Source organism: Syngnathoides biaculeatus, chromosome 20 (assembly GCF_019802595.1).
Source record: "Syngnathoides biaculeatus isolate LvHL_M chromosome 20, ASM1980259v1, whole genome shotgun sequence".
NCBI lineage: Eukaryota > Metazoa > Chordata > Actinopteri > Syngnathiformes > Syngnathidae > Syngnathoides > Syngnathoides biaculeatus.
The window spans coordinates 13,672,755-13,685,696 of NC_084659.1; the positions used below are offsets into that span (position 1 = coordinate 13,672,755).

Here is a 12,942-nt window from a genome sequence, read left to right on the forward strand (position 1 = left end):
TCCAAATATAGAGGAACACTGAGGTTATTTTGGCTGTGGACGGAAAAGGTTTCAACGCTTATTTCTTATTTATTTCATTGTTTTGGGATACTTTAGTCTCAAACACAGCTTAAAAGGTCGCTATATATTTCAAGCCGAAAGAAAAAGAAGACCACCATTTAATTTTACAATTGAACTTGTTTGTGCAATTTTGAATTTGTATTTTACTACAAATGTGATAGTTTCTTTTGTGAAAATTGTTGATATTTAATTAAAATTATGAACATTTATTTAAACTTCTTTACTACATATTTTGAAATTGTGACTCTTATTAATTAAATATGTTCTCCCCGGCTAAAATGCAGAGGGGGTTGCGTCAGGAAGGGCATTCGGCGTAAAACTGTGCCAAACAAATACGCGTTCATCTGAGATGACACGCTGTGGTGACCACTAACGGGACAAGCCGAAAGGACAGGAAGATATATTTCTAGTAAAACCATTTTCAGGACTTTGCATCTGTTATCTGATCGAATAATACATTGCCAGTGTTGGTGATAACGTACTCATACTTGGGGAAAAAAACGCTGCGATATAATGACAGAACACCACTTTGCAAGCTTGACGTATACAACATATGGCGGTATAGATGGTGCGGCACAAGAAAAAAAAGTTTGTTCAATATTTCAGAAACATTTCTGAAAACAAATATCACCACAGCAAGATATAATGGGATTGTCAAGAATCAGTACTTTGCACTTGGTCTGAAAAACAGTGGCATCACTGTATCGCAGCGACCTGAAATGTCGAGCTAGTCACAAATCCATCTTATGTTTGTCGACTCCCCTCCTCCCAGAAAAAAACAATATTGGACCTTTCCAACCTGTCAATCACTCATACAATAATAGCCAATCAGACAGGCGTATTGTCTTAACCCCTGGCTTGACACGCCCCTCTTGTTGTCATGTTGTACAAGCAATACTGGGTGTCAGTAGCGTGCGCTTGGAAAAGTTAATGTTATGAAGAAAATGGTCCTCAGATGCGTTCGGGGAAGGTGCAATTCTGATGAAAGATATCCTGCTAGGTTACAAGGGGCCCGCTTGATTCATTTTCTAAAGCATAAAACACAGTTGATGAAGTGTCTGCGATGGATGAAGGCTCGCGGAAGAGCGCACGTACAACTAAATGTGAACAATATGGCTGTATGTTCGAAGTGAGGGAGAAGTATCTTCACTGAGTTTGATTGAGTTATCATCAGTGTTTTATACATTGAATTAGAATAACTTTCACTTTGTTAGCGTATCACTGACCTTCCGAATGAAGTGTGTCATGTTTTATGCCAAAGAGTCGGGTTAGGGATATGTAAATGCGCCGTGTCATGCAAGAGAAATGTCTATTTGCCGATTTGTATCACATCAGACTTTTAAGACAGAGCATTGGGATCGATTATGAGCCAAGTCAAATGAATACACCCCCTCACTTATAAACACTACAAAGATATTACTTGTGATTTTTCCACGTAAAAAGTACTCACACTGCTTTACATGCACAGTACAATTCCGCTATTTTATCCTGATGGATTTCAATATGAAGTTTGTGAGGCGTCAAACTTTTTGGCATCGATCGCAAACATTACAGTAGAGAATCGACTTCAAACATGTTCTTTTCAGTCGCCATTTTGGAAGCTTGTTGGACATGGCAAAGGGGGCGGAGCTAAAGATCACCATCGGAAAGGTCCATTAGCTTTAGTTTTTTAATATTTGGGTGTGGGCATGTCTAAACGTGTGAAAGCACCTTCGTGACTTTAATTTTCACTATTTCAGTGACTTCATCACGCTGGTTAAACCACTTCCCATTCATTTAAAACCAATCTATATGTATGCAGTATGACACTTATGACTCCTATATGACAATACCTCTGTTTTGCTCCGAAGTCCCTTGTGCACAGCCTCCAAGATTGTGTGTTGGATGACGTCCTTATAGACTTGCTCTCCGGCGCCGACCGCCTCCACCTGGCTAATTATTGCTGAGAGACACAACGTGGCGTTGTCGCCTAGCGACATGTCCTGAATCTGTAAGAATTAAGTAAAACAAAAGTGTAACTATTTTAAAAGTTATCAAGTCGGTGCAAAGCCAAGGTTTCTATGTGTTGTCACCTCATAAGTGTGGAAGCAGTTATGGATGAGTGTGCCGATGTAGTTGAGGTCCAGGGACTCCATCTCTTTCACACGCTTGGTGGCGTCCTGGAAAGCTGTCAAGCGTACGTCAAAGTAAACCTCATCCAAGTGGCGACTGTCGAAGGCGTTGAGCTAGAGAGGCGTCGTTGCAAACATTAAACATGAGGGAAATGGTGATACTTTATGCCACAATGATAATAAAAGCGCTCAAGGCTACCTTTGCGGCCATGTCGGTGATGTATGCGAGCGACGGATCAATTTCTGATAACGTCTAAAAGTAAGACCAGAAGAGAGTAGTGGTTTGACAACATTTTATCCAAAGTACAGCCAAAAAATATATACTTCGCTCCCCAATTAGATCTCATTAGTTTCTGTACCTGGAAGACACGGGTGAGGGCCTGCCTTGGCAGCTTCATGTGAACGACAGAGAAGAGTTTGCTGAGCGGCTGCAGGAACGCCGAGGGCTGCAGGCACTGCCGTAGGAGGTTCTGCACGGTGGCCAGGATGTCCAGTTCCAACTCCTGAAATGAACGCAGTCAAGTCAATCTCTGGCTGTTTGAAAAACGACTGTGATAATATCCTTAACAAAAAAGCCATACCTCGGGGTTTTTGCCCTTTAACAGGTAAGGCAGTAACAGCCTGATAAGTGTTGAACTCTGTTCTTTCTCGCTGACGAACACACTGATTCTGACGGATTGAATAAAAACAAGAAATGTAATAATCAGACGCCACACACGCCAGAGAGGAAATGAGGGGACGAGGCGATAAACTTGCTTGGAGAGGATGTTGAGTTCCTTGGACACCTGCAAGCGAAATTTCTTCTTCTTGAGCCTGTCAGTGTTGCAGACCACTGCGCTGAGGTAGTGCAGCAGGGTGGTGATGTGAGGCGCCAGCAACCTGGAGCCCTGCGTCAATGAGTCTGAAAAATATGTGCATGTTGCAGACGCTGGAAAAGTTTGCCATTTCTTTTCTTTTCTTGGGTCTTGTTTCAGTATCGCCCCAAATATTCATAGTTAATTTAGCTATCCCAGTGATGTAAAGTCACAGGCAGAATATTTTTCCTTTATATCAGTGGTCCACAACCACGGGGCCCGGTCTGCGGATCAATTGGTACCGAGCCGCCGAAGTTATAATTAATTAGTTCCGTTGTATTCATTATCAGAGTCTGAAAAATCTTTTATTTTGACAAATGACCGGATTCTCCGGAACACATCTCGGGTCACATGAGTACCAAATTTACCCCCACAAGCTAGACGAAATACATCTTTGGAAAATTTCTTTTTGATGAGGAAAAGGCCCAGTGAAAATATCGAAGAAGAGCCTACAACTTCCAAGAAAAAGAAAATTAACATCAAAACAGGACCTTAACTCGCACCTTTTTGAAGAGATGGACGCGTACCCTTTTCCTTCACACAGAAATAAGACAGTTATCCAGACGGAAATCGCTCACAAGAGTGTTTAAATTACGAGAGGCACTGCAAAGATTTCTCCCAGAAAAGTTGCCGTCACTGGCAGCACATTTTAGTGACGAGGAATGGGTCGCAAAACTGGCTTATACGTAATCAATGGAAAATGACGACGGACTTCAAGTTGACAGATAAAGTTGGTGGATTTAAAGCCAAACTGGATTTGGGAGGACAGCGCTTGAACAGAGGCGTATTTGACATGTTTCAAACATTAGAGGGGATTTTGTGTGAGACTGACCCCTCATTCTTCTAGCTGGTGCAGGATCACCAGTCTTTGCTATTAAAAGAGTTCGAACGCGACTCCCCAACCAAATAGGACCCACGAACTGCCACGGGGCGGATCCGCGACCCGTTTATCGACAATGGTGAATCCAGCATGTCTGTGCAACAAGAAAATCAACTGCTGGAGTTCGACGGTGGCTTTTAAAAAAATTTTCGGGACAACAACTCGGCCAATGTTATGTATGAATATCGCGGCATCGCAACCAAAGCACTGAAAACCCTGTTGCCATTTTCGACATATCTGTGAAGCAGGATTTTCTGGTGTGACGGCAACCAAAACAAAACAACGTAATAGACTGGACCTATGCAACACACTTCAGCTGTCATTGTCTCCCATTACCCCCCAGCTAGGACCATCTTATTGCAGAGAAACAAGCTCACGGCTCCCAATGATTTAGCGTTATGGTGAGTTAAAATTTTCATGCACTTTAAAGTCATTTTCGTGGCCTATCTGTATTTTATTTTTAACTGACAAATTTATTTCAGCTGTTGAAAAATAATAATTAATGGAGTGTTTAATAATAATAATAAAAAAAAGTTAAAACAGTTGTGTAGGTATATTTAGATAAAATAGTAAATAAAAAGTAAATAAAAAATGTTGAATGGCTGGTTCTTGTTCTTTATTTTTCCATGTGTATTTTATTCATTTCATTATTATATTCTCATTTTTGTATTCTTTATCATGTTTATTGTATTCGATACTCAATACAAATAATTTTCAATGCAAACAAACTACGTAACACCCCCGTAGAAAAACAGATGAATAGAAAGTTGTCGTCTGACCTGCAGCAAGCGTGCCGTCTGCAGGCTGTGGAAAGACACTGCCGCCCACACTCAGCTCTGCCTGCGTCTCCGTGGCGACAAAGTCCTGCATGGTCGCCAGGGACTCGGCTATGTCCATGACCATCGCGAGGGTGGCGGGCGAGCTGTTCTTGGCGGAGAGGAGGGCGAAGACGTTCAGGAGTACGTCGCACTCCGGGTGGTCGGGCCGCTGCTTGGACAAGAGCGGGAAATACCTGGGAAATAAGACGGCGAAAGCTGATTCAGGAACCGGAAGTGGTTTATGTTAAGGAGAAAAAAGAGGGAAATAGGACATGAAGGAGACCTGGCGTGTTTACACCACACATAGATGAGCTTCAGTAGTGGAGTGGGCGAGTAAGGACTCTCAGTTGGGAGGCGATGCACCTGAAAAAAAAGTGAACTCACGAGTAAGCCGACTCATTTGAAAGCAAGCGATGTTTGCGACACGCACCTGAGGCCACACAACAGCCATGAAGACGCCATCCAACTGATCCGCGCTGAAGTCGAAGTTGTCAAAGTTCTCAAAAAAGTCCTGGACGATCAGGATACCGAGGCGCCTCAGGTTCTTTAAAGGACTGATGCAACCGGGCCGCAGCTACAGACAAAAAATGCAGACACGGTTCAGTCTTACAGTGGATGTGGCGAAGTGACAATATTGGGTAAACACCTAAAAAATGAGAAATCATCATTCAAGTATCATTGGATGAGATGGAGTACCTGTTCCCTGATCTCCAGCATGGCGGACACGGAGGCTGTGACGCAGAGCATGATCTGCAGCATTTTGGGCAGGTGGTCCTCAATGAGGTGGCCCAGCTTCTGGATGACCACGTTGATGATGTTCAGAAGGCTGTGCTGGCGGCCCAGTGGCAGCACAGCGCCTGCTTCCGTCTCGGCAACGGCTCGCTCGACCGCGTCCCGACAGGGACCTGAAGAGACCGTTTTGAATTTAGTCATTGCTGGGATTCGAGAACAGAAAAATGTTTTACTATTTTTTTCCTTACATTTCCATAAGAAGCTTATATTTTTCTCTCAAGTGACAGAGTGGCAGTTTGGTGTAAAAAAACACACATTTGGAAATATTTTTTAATATCAATTGAAAAATAAATTGGCTCAATGTGAACTCGAGTTTATTTTGGATGTTAGCTTTTATTCGATGACTGGTCCATCGATGCGTACTCTTTCGAGTCCTGAGAGGAAAATTGACAAACCAATATGACAAACCTTTAACAATAAATTTGAAAAATAATTGTAATTATAATATTGTATCATTTTGGTAGGGCAGCTTTTACATACTGAACAAAGAACCATAAAAAAAGTACTTATGTTGTTAATTTAGGTCATCAGCAGCATAACATCCTCATTAAAAAGTGCATTAACAAGCCTAAATGCTACGAGTTGTGACAGATCTGGAAACATCATCTACCCGTGATATATCTTTGTAAATATATTTTCTTATGCAGCACTGGTAAAGCATTGGCCCCACAGTTCTGAGGACCCGGATTTGATCCCGGCCCCGCCTGTGTGGCGTTTGCATGTTCTCCCCCGTGCCTGCGTGGGTTTTCTCCGGGCACTCCGGTTTCCTCCCAAAAACATGCAACATTAATTGGACCCTCTCAATTGGTTGGCAACCACTTCAGGGTGTACCCCGCCTCCTGCCCGTTGAAAGCTGAGATAGGCTCCACCACTCCCTGCGACCGTTGTGAGGATAAGTGGCAAAGAAAATGGATGGATATTTTCTTATGCATCTGTTGGTGTATCTGTATATTTGCATGTTGTTGCTTTATATTTTAGATCTTTTTTGTCTACGCCTGGATCTTGGTCAATTGAGATTAGTTACATGTTGCATTTTCAAAAAATCTTTTTATAAATATAATCTATGGATATAGTGAGGATGTTTGGGGAAGGCAGATTATTATTATTTTTTTTAAATCTGGACCAAAATTTTGAATTAGGGTTCAGAATGCATACTTTATGCCGAAAGGCTACGATGTTATGACGATGTTTTTTTCTTTGCAATTTTGCCTCAGGGACTGCATTGAGACCATTTCTGAAATTTCAAGCTCATTCACCATCGCCGTGGTGACAGACGGGCTCCAGCAGCAGATCCACAAACATGCCCAGCTCCGCCTCGTGGCATCCGGCCAGGAAACGCAGGATGATGGAAGAGCGCGTGGAGGCGCTGGCCTTGCTCTGGAAGCGGCTGTTGCCTTTGCTGCGCAGACGGCCGAACAGGATCCTTTTGGGAAAAAAAAAAAAAAAACCAGCAACAAAAACAAAAAACAAACATCAGCTACTGTAATCACAGTTAGGCACAAAACAAGTCCAATATAACACGCGTGAAAACGACACCTCATGAGTAAGGGAATGAGTCCAGCTCTGTGTGAAGCGTCGACAACTCCCGTCTCCTCCGAGATGTTAAAGTGGACAATTTCTTCTTTGAAATGCTTGTCGTCTAACAGCTTTTCCAGATTGTCCCTGAAACGCACGCACACAGACACGCATTCAAAGTCAAACATGTTACTTTTGCAGTTTATTCAGCTGAAGCGCAAAGATGTCACCGACTGAGCGCTGGTGGAAATTTCCTCACTGGTTTCGTCAGCTTACACGCTGACAAACACATGAGCTATAATTTTAATGGTTAACAAGATCATACAAAAATGAAAATCTACAAAATAATTCAAAAAAATAATTTGAGTGAAATAATTTTACCCCTTGTAAAAACATTACTTGTAAGACCGCCCCCCTTTTGGCAAGTACAGAGGTCAGCTGCTTCGTGCAGGTTCGCACATTGCTGTGGAGGAATTTTGGAGGACTCCTCTTTGCAGATCCACTCAATATGCTTATGTATTTCGTGGCTGGCCCTTGAAAACTCAAAATTTCATCTTCTGCCACAGATTTTCTGAGGGATTTAAATCCAGTGATTGGCTACAACTCTTACAACCACTCTGACATCACCTTGGGTGTGTGCTTTGGGTCAATGTCATCTTGGGAAGAACCATCCATAACCCACTTTAAACATCTAATCCAGAGGACCTGTCATGTCATGTCATGATCCAAGCCGCTTATCCTCACAAGGTTTGCAGGAAAGCTGGAGCCTACCCCAGCTACATTCGGGAGACAGACGGACTACACCCTGAACTGGTCGCCAGTCAGTCCCAGGGCAGATATCAACGACATCACTGAGCGGGAATCGATCCCATGCTGCCTGCACCAAAGGCAGGTGTGTGTACCACTACACAATCAGTGACTTCAGAGGACCTATATTTTACTTTTTGTATCACACAAACATAGCTAAATTTTCAGAAAAAAACATTTAAAAAATTTTCAACACAACAGCGAAGAAATAAATTAGTGCCAAAGTGCACTTTTTTTTTTTTTTTTTTGTAATTCGAATCCCTCCCATGTCTGTTTCAAACAGAGGCTCTGTCAAACATGTGACGACAATCATAGACGCTGCGAGTGGGATCTCGATGAGATAGACAGCGGTGATGAAGAAGTTTTTATGGAATGCTCCGCGGAAGAGATGGAAACTGAAGAGAAGGAATTTTCTAATTCTTCCCATGTTTGGAAAAACATCCCACGCTGGTGTAATTCAACCCTATATGTTCGAATGCAACACAAGTATTCAGCGAGACCTGATGAAGTTGACGTGGAACTTCACACCCAAAACACAGACTCGTAGGTGCCTCATGAAATCGACGTACACCATGTTGACGAAATAATAATTCAAAGACGTTTAAACGTCAGATGCTGCTTGTACACGACGGTGAGTTGTTTGTTGTTGTCCTAGCGACTCAGTCGGCGTAAAACAACTGTATTTCAAATAATGCACCGAACACTCGCCGGAGTCGAATTTCAGGAAGACCTCAGCATCAACAGTACACTAACTTTATACAGTGACCAGATTTCATCACATGGATACGGATATTAGCTGACAGATATATCTGTATCGCTATTGTACTTGTATCTAAAATGAGGTAGAAACTTGTGAATACTAAACAATTGAACACGTATGTACTTACCTGCGACCGAAGCCAAGTGAACACTGAACCGGGTTTTCAAAGCAGTCCTCCGTGGAATTCTTGGAACGTATTACTGTCCACATTGATTTGATTCTTCCATAACCTGCCTATCAGTTTATGTTTCGGTCATTCACGTAAGCCGACTCCGTCAGCGCTTGACGCAGAACAGCCGTATACAACAGACTTCCTCACAATCTTTGTTGGCTTTTTCACTCCCTGGCTAAATTTGGTCTGGATGTGACGTCGCATTCCGGGGAGTTACGGAACTTGCCGAATCTGACCGACATTTTTGACAAAATTTTGAGACTGACTTTATTTCATTTCTGCTGTGTTGAGAATTTTTAGTGAAATTTTAGCTACGTTTGTCTGATAGACAAATAAAATACAGGTCCTCTGGATTCGATCTTTAATTGTCCTGGCTTAGAGAAGCTTATCCAGACCCCCATCCGTCTTTCCCTCAATGCAGTGAAGTTGACTTGTGCCCTTTGCAGAGAAACGTCGCGCATAACGATTCTACCTCCATGCTTGGCAGTGGGGATGATGTTCCTGTCGTCCTAATTTGTATTCCTCTTCTTCCAGGCGCAGCGAGGTCGAACTCATTCCAAACAGCTCGATTTTTGACCTCCCGTCATTCAGATGTTCCTCGGCAAACTTCGGAAGGAGCCTGTCCATTTGCCTTCTTGAGGAAGGGGACCTTAGGAGCTGCATGATTCGAATTCAACTGGGCATGGTGTGTTGCCAATTGTTTTGTCGACAATCTTGACCGTGACTCCGTTTTGTCCATGATGGAGAGGTCATTGTCTGATTGATTCTGTGGCCAGGTGTCTTTCATCCAGCTTACGAGTTCGGATTCAGTGAGTACTTTCTCCGAGTATGACGACTAAACCGTGGGAGCAAAAATACTTCATTTTTAGTAGGGGGTCAAGCACTTAATTCACTCAATAAAACAATCTTTCATTGTTTCTTAAAGTCCCACTGACACCAAAAGCATGATTTTTAGTATGGTTTTTTTAATTTAAAAAAAGGCAGCCAGAAAGGGTTTGATTTTGACGTATATGGCTTTTTGTAACTCCCGCCATGAAAATCCTCTCGAGGGTTTTGTTTTGAAGAAGAAGCAGGAAAGCGACGTGTGTTTATACCAGTTTTACCTGCGGGAAGGTAGCTCTTTTTTGCTTTGTGTTAGCCAAAGTGCCGGCTCGTTGTATTGCTGGATGTTGCTCGAACACTCGGGAGGATGGATTCGCTCTTCACACTTTTCCAACAGACCCGGTTCGTCGTGAAAAATAGATTGCTCGGGTGTAAAGGACGAGATCTTCTTGGGTTCCAAATTACAGGTAGGTGTGTGTATAGAACTACCGTAATTTCTGGCCCATAAGCCGCGACTTTTTCCACACGCTTTCAACCCGACGGTTTATACGGCGATGGGGCTAATTTGTGCGTTTTTTCTAACGGCTGCAAGGGGGCACTTGAGCGGAAAAGAATGAGACCGGTAGAATAAATGTGCAGAGGAAGTGACTTTTACTGGTCCGGTGCTGTTAGCGCTGCGCTAGCGTGTAACTGCCATGTCTCAGTGATTTTTACCGGTATGTTTTATTTTTAACTGGCCCTGTTACCGCGGCGCCAGCGTTAGCATTAGAAAACTCTCTGTGTACCATCTTTCTTTGTAGATATCTCGTGTATCAATGTGGGCACTTGCGGCTTAAACACAGCTGCGGCGTATGAATGTACCAAATGGTATTTTCTTTACAAATCTACTGGGTGAGGCTTATAACCAGGTGCGCTCTGTAAGCTGGGAATTACGGTATTAAAAATAATAGTGAAGGGGATGACGGTGGCGGTGGATCGGTCGGGAGGTGGTTTGGCTGCGCATGGGTCCTCCTGAGTACACTACTTACTGTCATACATACTGTCAGGGAGTCTGTTGTTAGTTAGAAGTCATCCGCATGTCTAAATATGGCTCGAAACGATTGGGTACTATTGCCCCGGTCACTTCACTCGATTGTGAGATGTTCTCTTCTTCGAAAAGAGCTTCTGTGCCAGAAGGGGGCGAGGGAAAAATCCGAAAATCTCTGTTGTTCGTCTCTCATAGCAAGGGGGCACAGCGTGTTTTCAATGCCGACTGTCCCAGTGTGACAGCTGTAAATGACGTAGCAGGCAATATGGCTACCACTTGGATGTCGAATGAGACTTCTGCAACTTTGCGCATGAATGACACGCTCTCCGCTCATAATAATTTTTTCGTATAGACATTGAAGTGAATAATGTTATCTGTATTTTTCATTACAATATCTATTTTACAATGTATATCGGGATGTCAGTGGGACTTTAAGTACCGTATTTTACGCACTACAAGGCGCACCTAAAAGCCTTTAATTTTCTCAAAACCTGATGGTGCGCCTTATAATCAGGTGCGCCTTATATATGGATCAATGTTGAGCCTTTAGTGCAGCTCCATCAAATGAATGCATAACGTAGCCCCAGCCTCTACTGTAGCATCTATTCTATGCGCCTCATATATGAAAAAAAAAAAAGTTTTAAAAAAGGCTATTCATTGAAGGTGCGCCTTATAAAATACAGTAACTTTGAAAAAAAAGATAAAAATTTTCTTCTAGATATGTCTTTCACTGTTCAAATACACCTACCCTTAAAGGTAAAGAACAAAAATTAATTTGTCAATGTGCAAACTTACAAACTCATTCAGGGATTACATAATTACTTCCTCCTCTGGACAATATTTTTTTTTGAAAACATGTCCCTTTAAGTCTGATTATGGGCCAACGACAACAAGGAAAAAGCAGTGCTACTGTCCAGTATCCAAGGAAGTTGGGCGGGCAATTTGTAATACAAACCTCCTGTGACTATGATTTGGCAAACATGCTTATTAAACCGTTAAATAACAGAGGGTTCTCTTATACAGTGCTCACAAAGGGCTCCATTGTGATGTTTTAAGAGGAATGTTGTGTGTGTGTCCGCCTCAAACTTGACTTACTTGTACGGGACTACGAACGGATCTTTATATGTAAGAATACACTGGAGGGCCACTTGCTGGATTTTTTTATCCTGATGGCAGAGGAGCTGAGAAAACAAACACAGGAGGACATTAAAAAAAAAAAATGAAAAAAAGTCTTGCTTGATTGAAATAAATTGATTAATTGTGATATAAAAGTCAATTTTAGGATTACTCGGTAGTAGAGTTCTCTCAGGCTGCTCTCCATGCAGAGCGAGCGAGGATTGGCGAACTTGGCGAAAACGTTCAGGTGGGTGACGAGCTGCCTGGAGAAACAAAAATGTGACAAATTGTACACATATATTAGATTTCAGCCACCATTGCATAATTTCCAAGATATTAATACTATACTGTCAAACATTTGACATCAGGTGATACTGCTGCATTGTTTAGCATTGGTTATAAGGCCACATGTACGCTAACCTGTCAAACTGAAATACTACGCTAATTACCAACGTCACAGCTGTGTATATTCATTCATTTATCTTCCGTTCCAGTTCTCCTCACTAGGGTCATGAGCATGTTAGAGCCCAAAGGAACTCAGTACATTTGGGTGAAAGGCCAGTTGCAGGGGTCATAGAAACAACCATCTGGACTCACATTCACGCCTACCGGCAATTAGGAGTCATTAATTTATGCATGTTTTTGGGATGTGGGAGGAAACAAAGTGCCCGGAGTAAACCCATGTGGGCAAGAGAACAACATGCCAGTAAGACAAATGTTAACCTGAATTCTTTGAAGACATTGTTGACGTAAAGGTTTTGCTCCCATTCAAATAGTCAAACATTCAAATATATATTTTTTTCCCTCTCTAACGGCAACTAAAAGTAATGAAGTGGATCCACAATAACAAAACGCCCCCAAAAAAATTCTAAAATTTCAATTTTGTGAAGAAGCTTCTTATTTATAATTTTTTTTTGGTCAGAGGCTCCCTTGCACAATTAATTGAAAACTGAAATGCATGTATAACGTATTTTCCGCATTATAAGGCGCACCGCACTATAAGGCACACCCCCAAAGAATTGCCTATTTCAAAACTTTTTCCATATATAAGGCGCACCTGATTATAAGACACAGAATTGACGCTACAGTAGAGGCTGGGGTTACGTTATGCATCCATTTAGATGGAGCTGCACTAAAGGCTCAATATTGATCCTTATATAAGGCACATCGGATTATAAGGAGCACCGTCGGCTTTTGAGAAAATTAAA

The 12,942-nt window shown here is 42.3% G+C and overlaps 1 protein-coding gene across 1 annotated transcript in view; it reads right to left on the reverse strand.

Annotated features, from left to right (window-relative positions):
- utp20 (UTP20 small subunit processome component) overlaps positions 1-12,942 on the reverse strand; it is a 33,512-nt gene that overhangs the window by 11,237 nt on the left and 9,333 nt on the right. Inside the window, exons 23-36 of the mRNA XM_061806612.1 lie at positions 11,907-11,997; positions 11,714-11,799; positions 7,052-7,177; positions 6,772-6,938; positions 5,420-5,628; positions 5,154-5,297; positions 5,007-5,086; positions 4,685-4,917; positions 2,928-3,072; positions 2,753-2,840; positions 2,531-2,674; positions 2,371-2,424; positions 2,133-2,285; positions 1,893-2,048 (exon numbers count right to left, since the gene is read on the reverse strand). Of these exons, the coding sequence (XP_061662596.1) occupies positions 1,893-2,048; positions 2,133-2,285; positions 2,371-2,424; positions 2,531-2,674; positions 2,753-2,840; positions 2,928-3,072; positions 4,685-4,917; positions 5,007-5,086; positions 5,154-5,297; positions 5,420-5,628; positions 6,772-6,938; positions 7,052-7,177; positions 11,714-11,799; positions 11,907-11,997 (1,876 nt within the window). The remainder of the gene's footprint in view (positions 1-1,892; positions 2,049-2,132; positions 2,286-2,370; positions 2,425-2,530; positions 2,675-2,752; positions 2,841-2,927; positions 3,073-4,684; positions 4,918-5,006; positions 5,087-5,153; positions 5,298-5,419; positions 5,629-6,771; positions 6,939-7,051; positions 7,178-11,713; positions 11,800-11,906; positions 11,998-12,942) is intronic.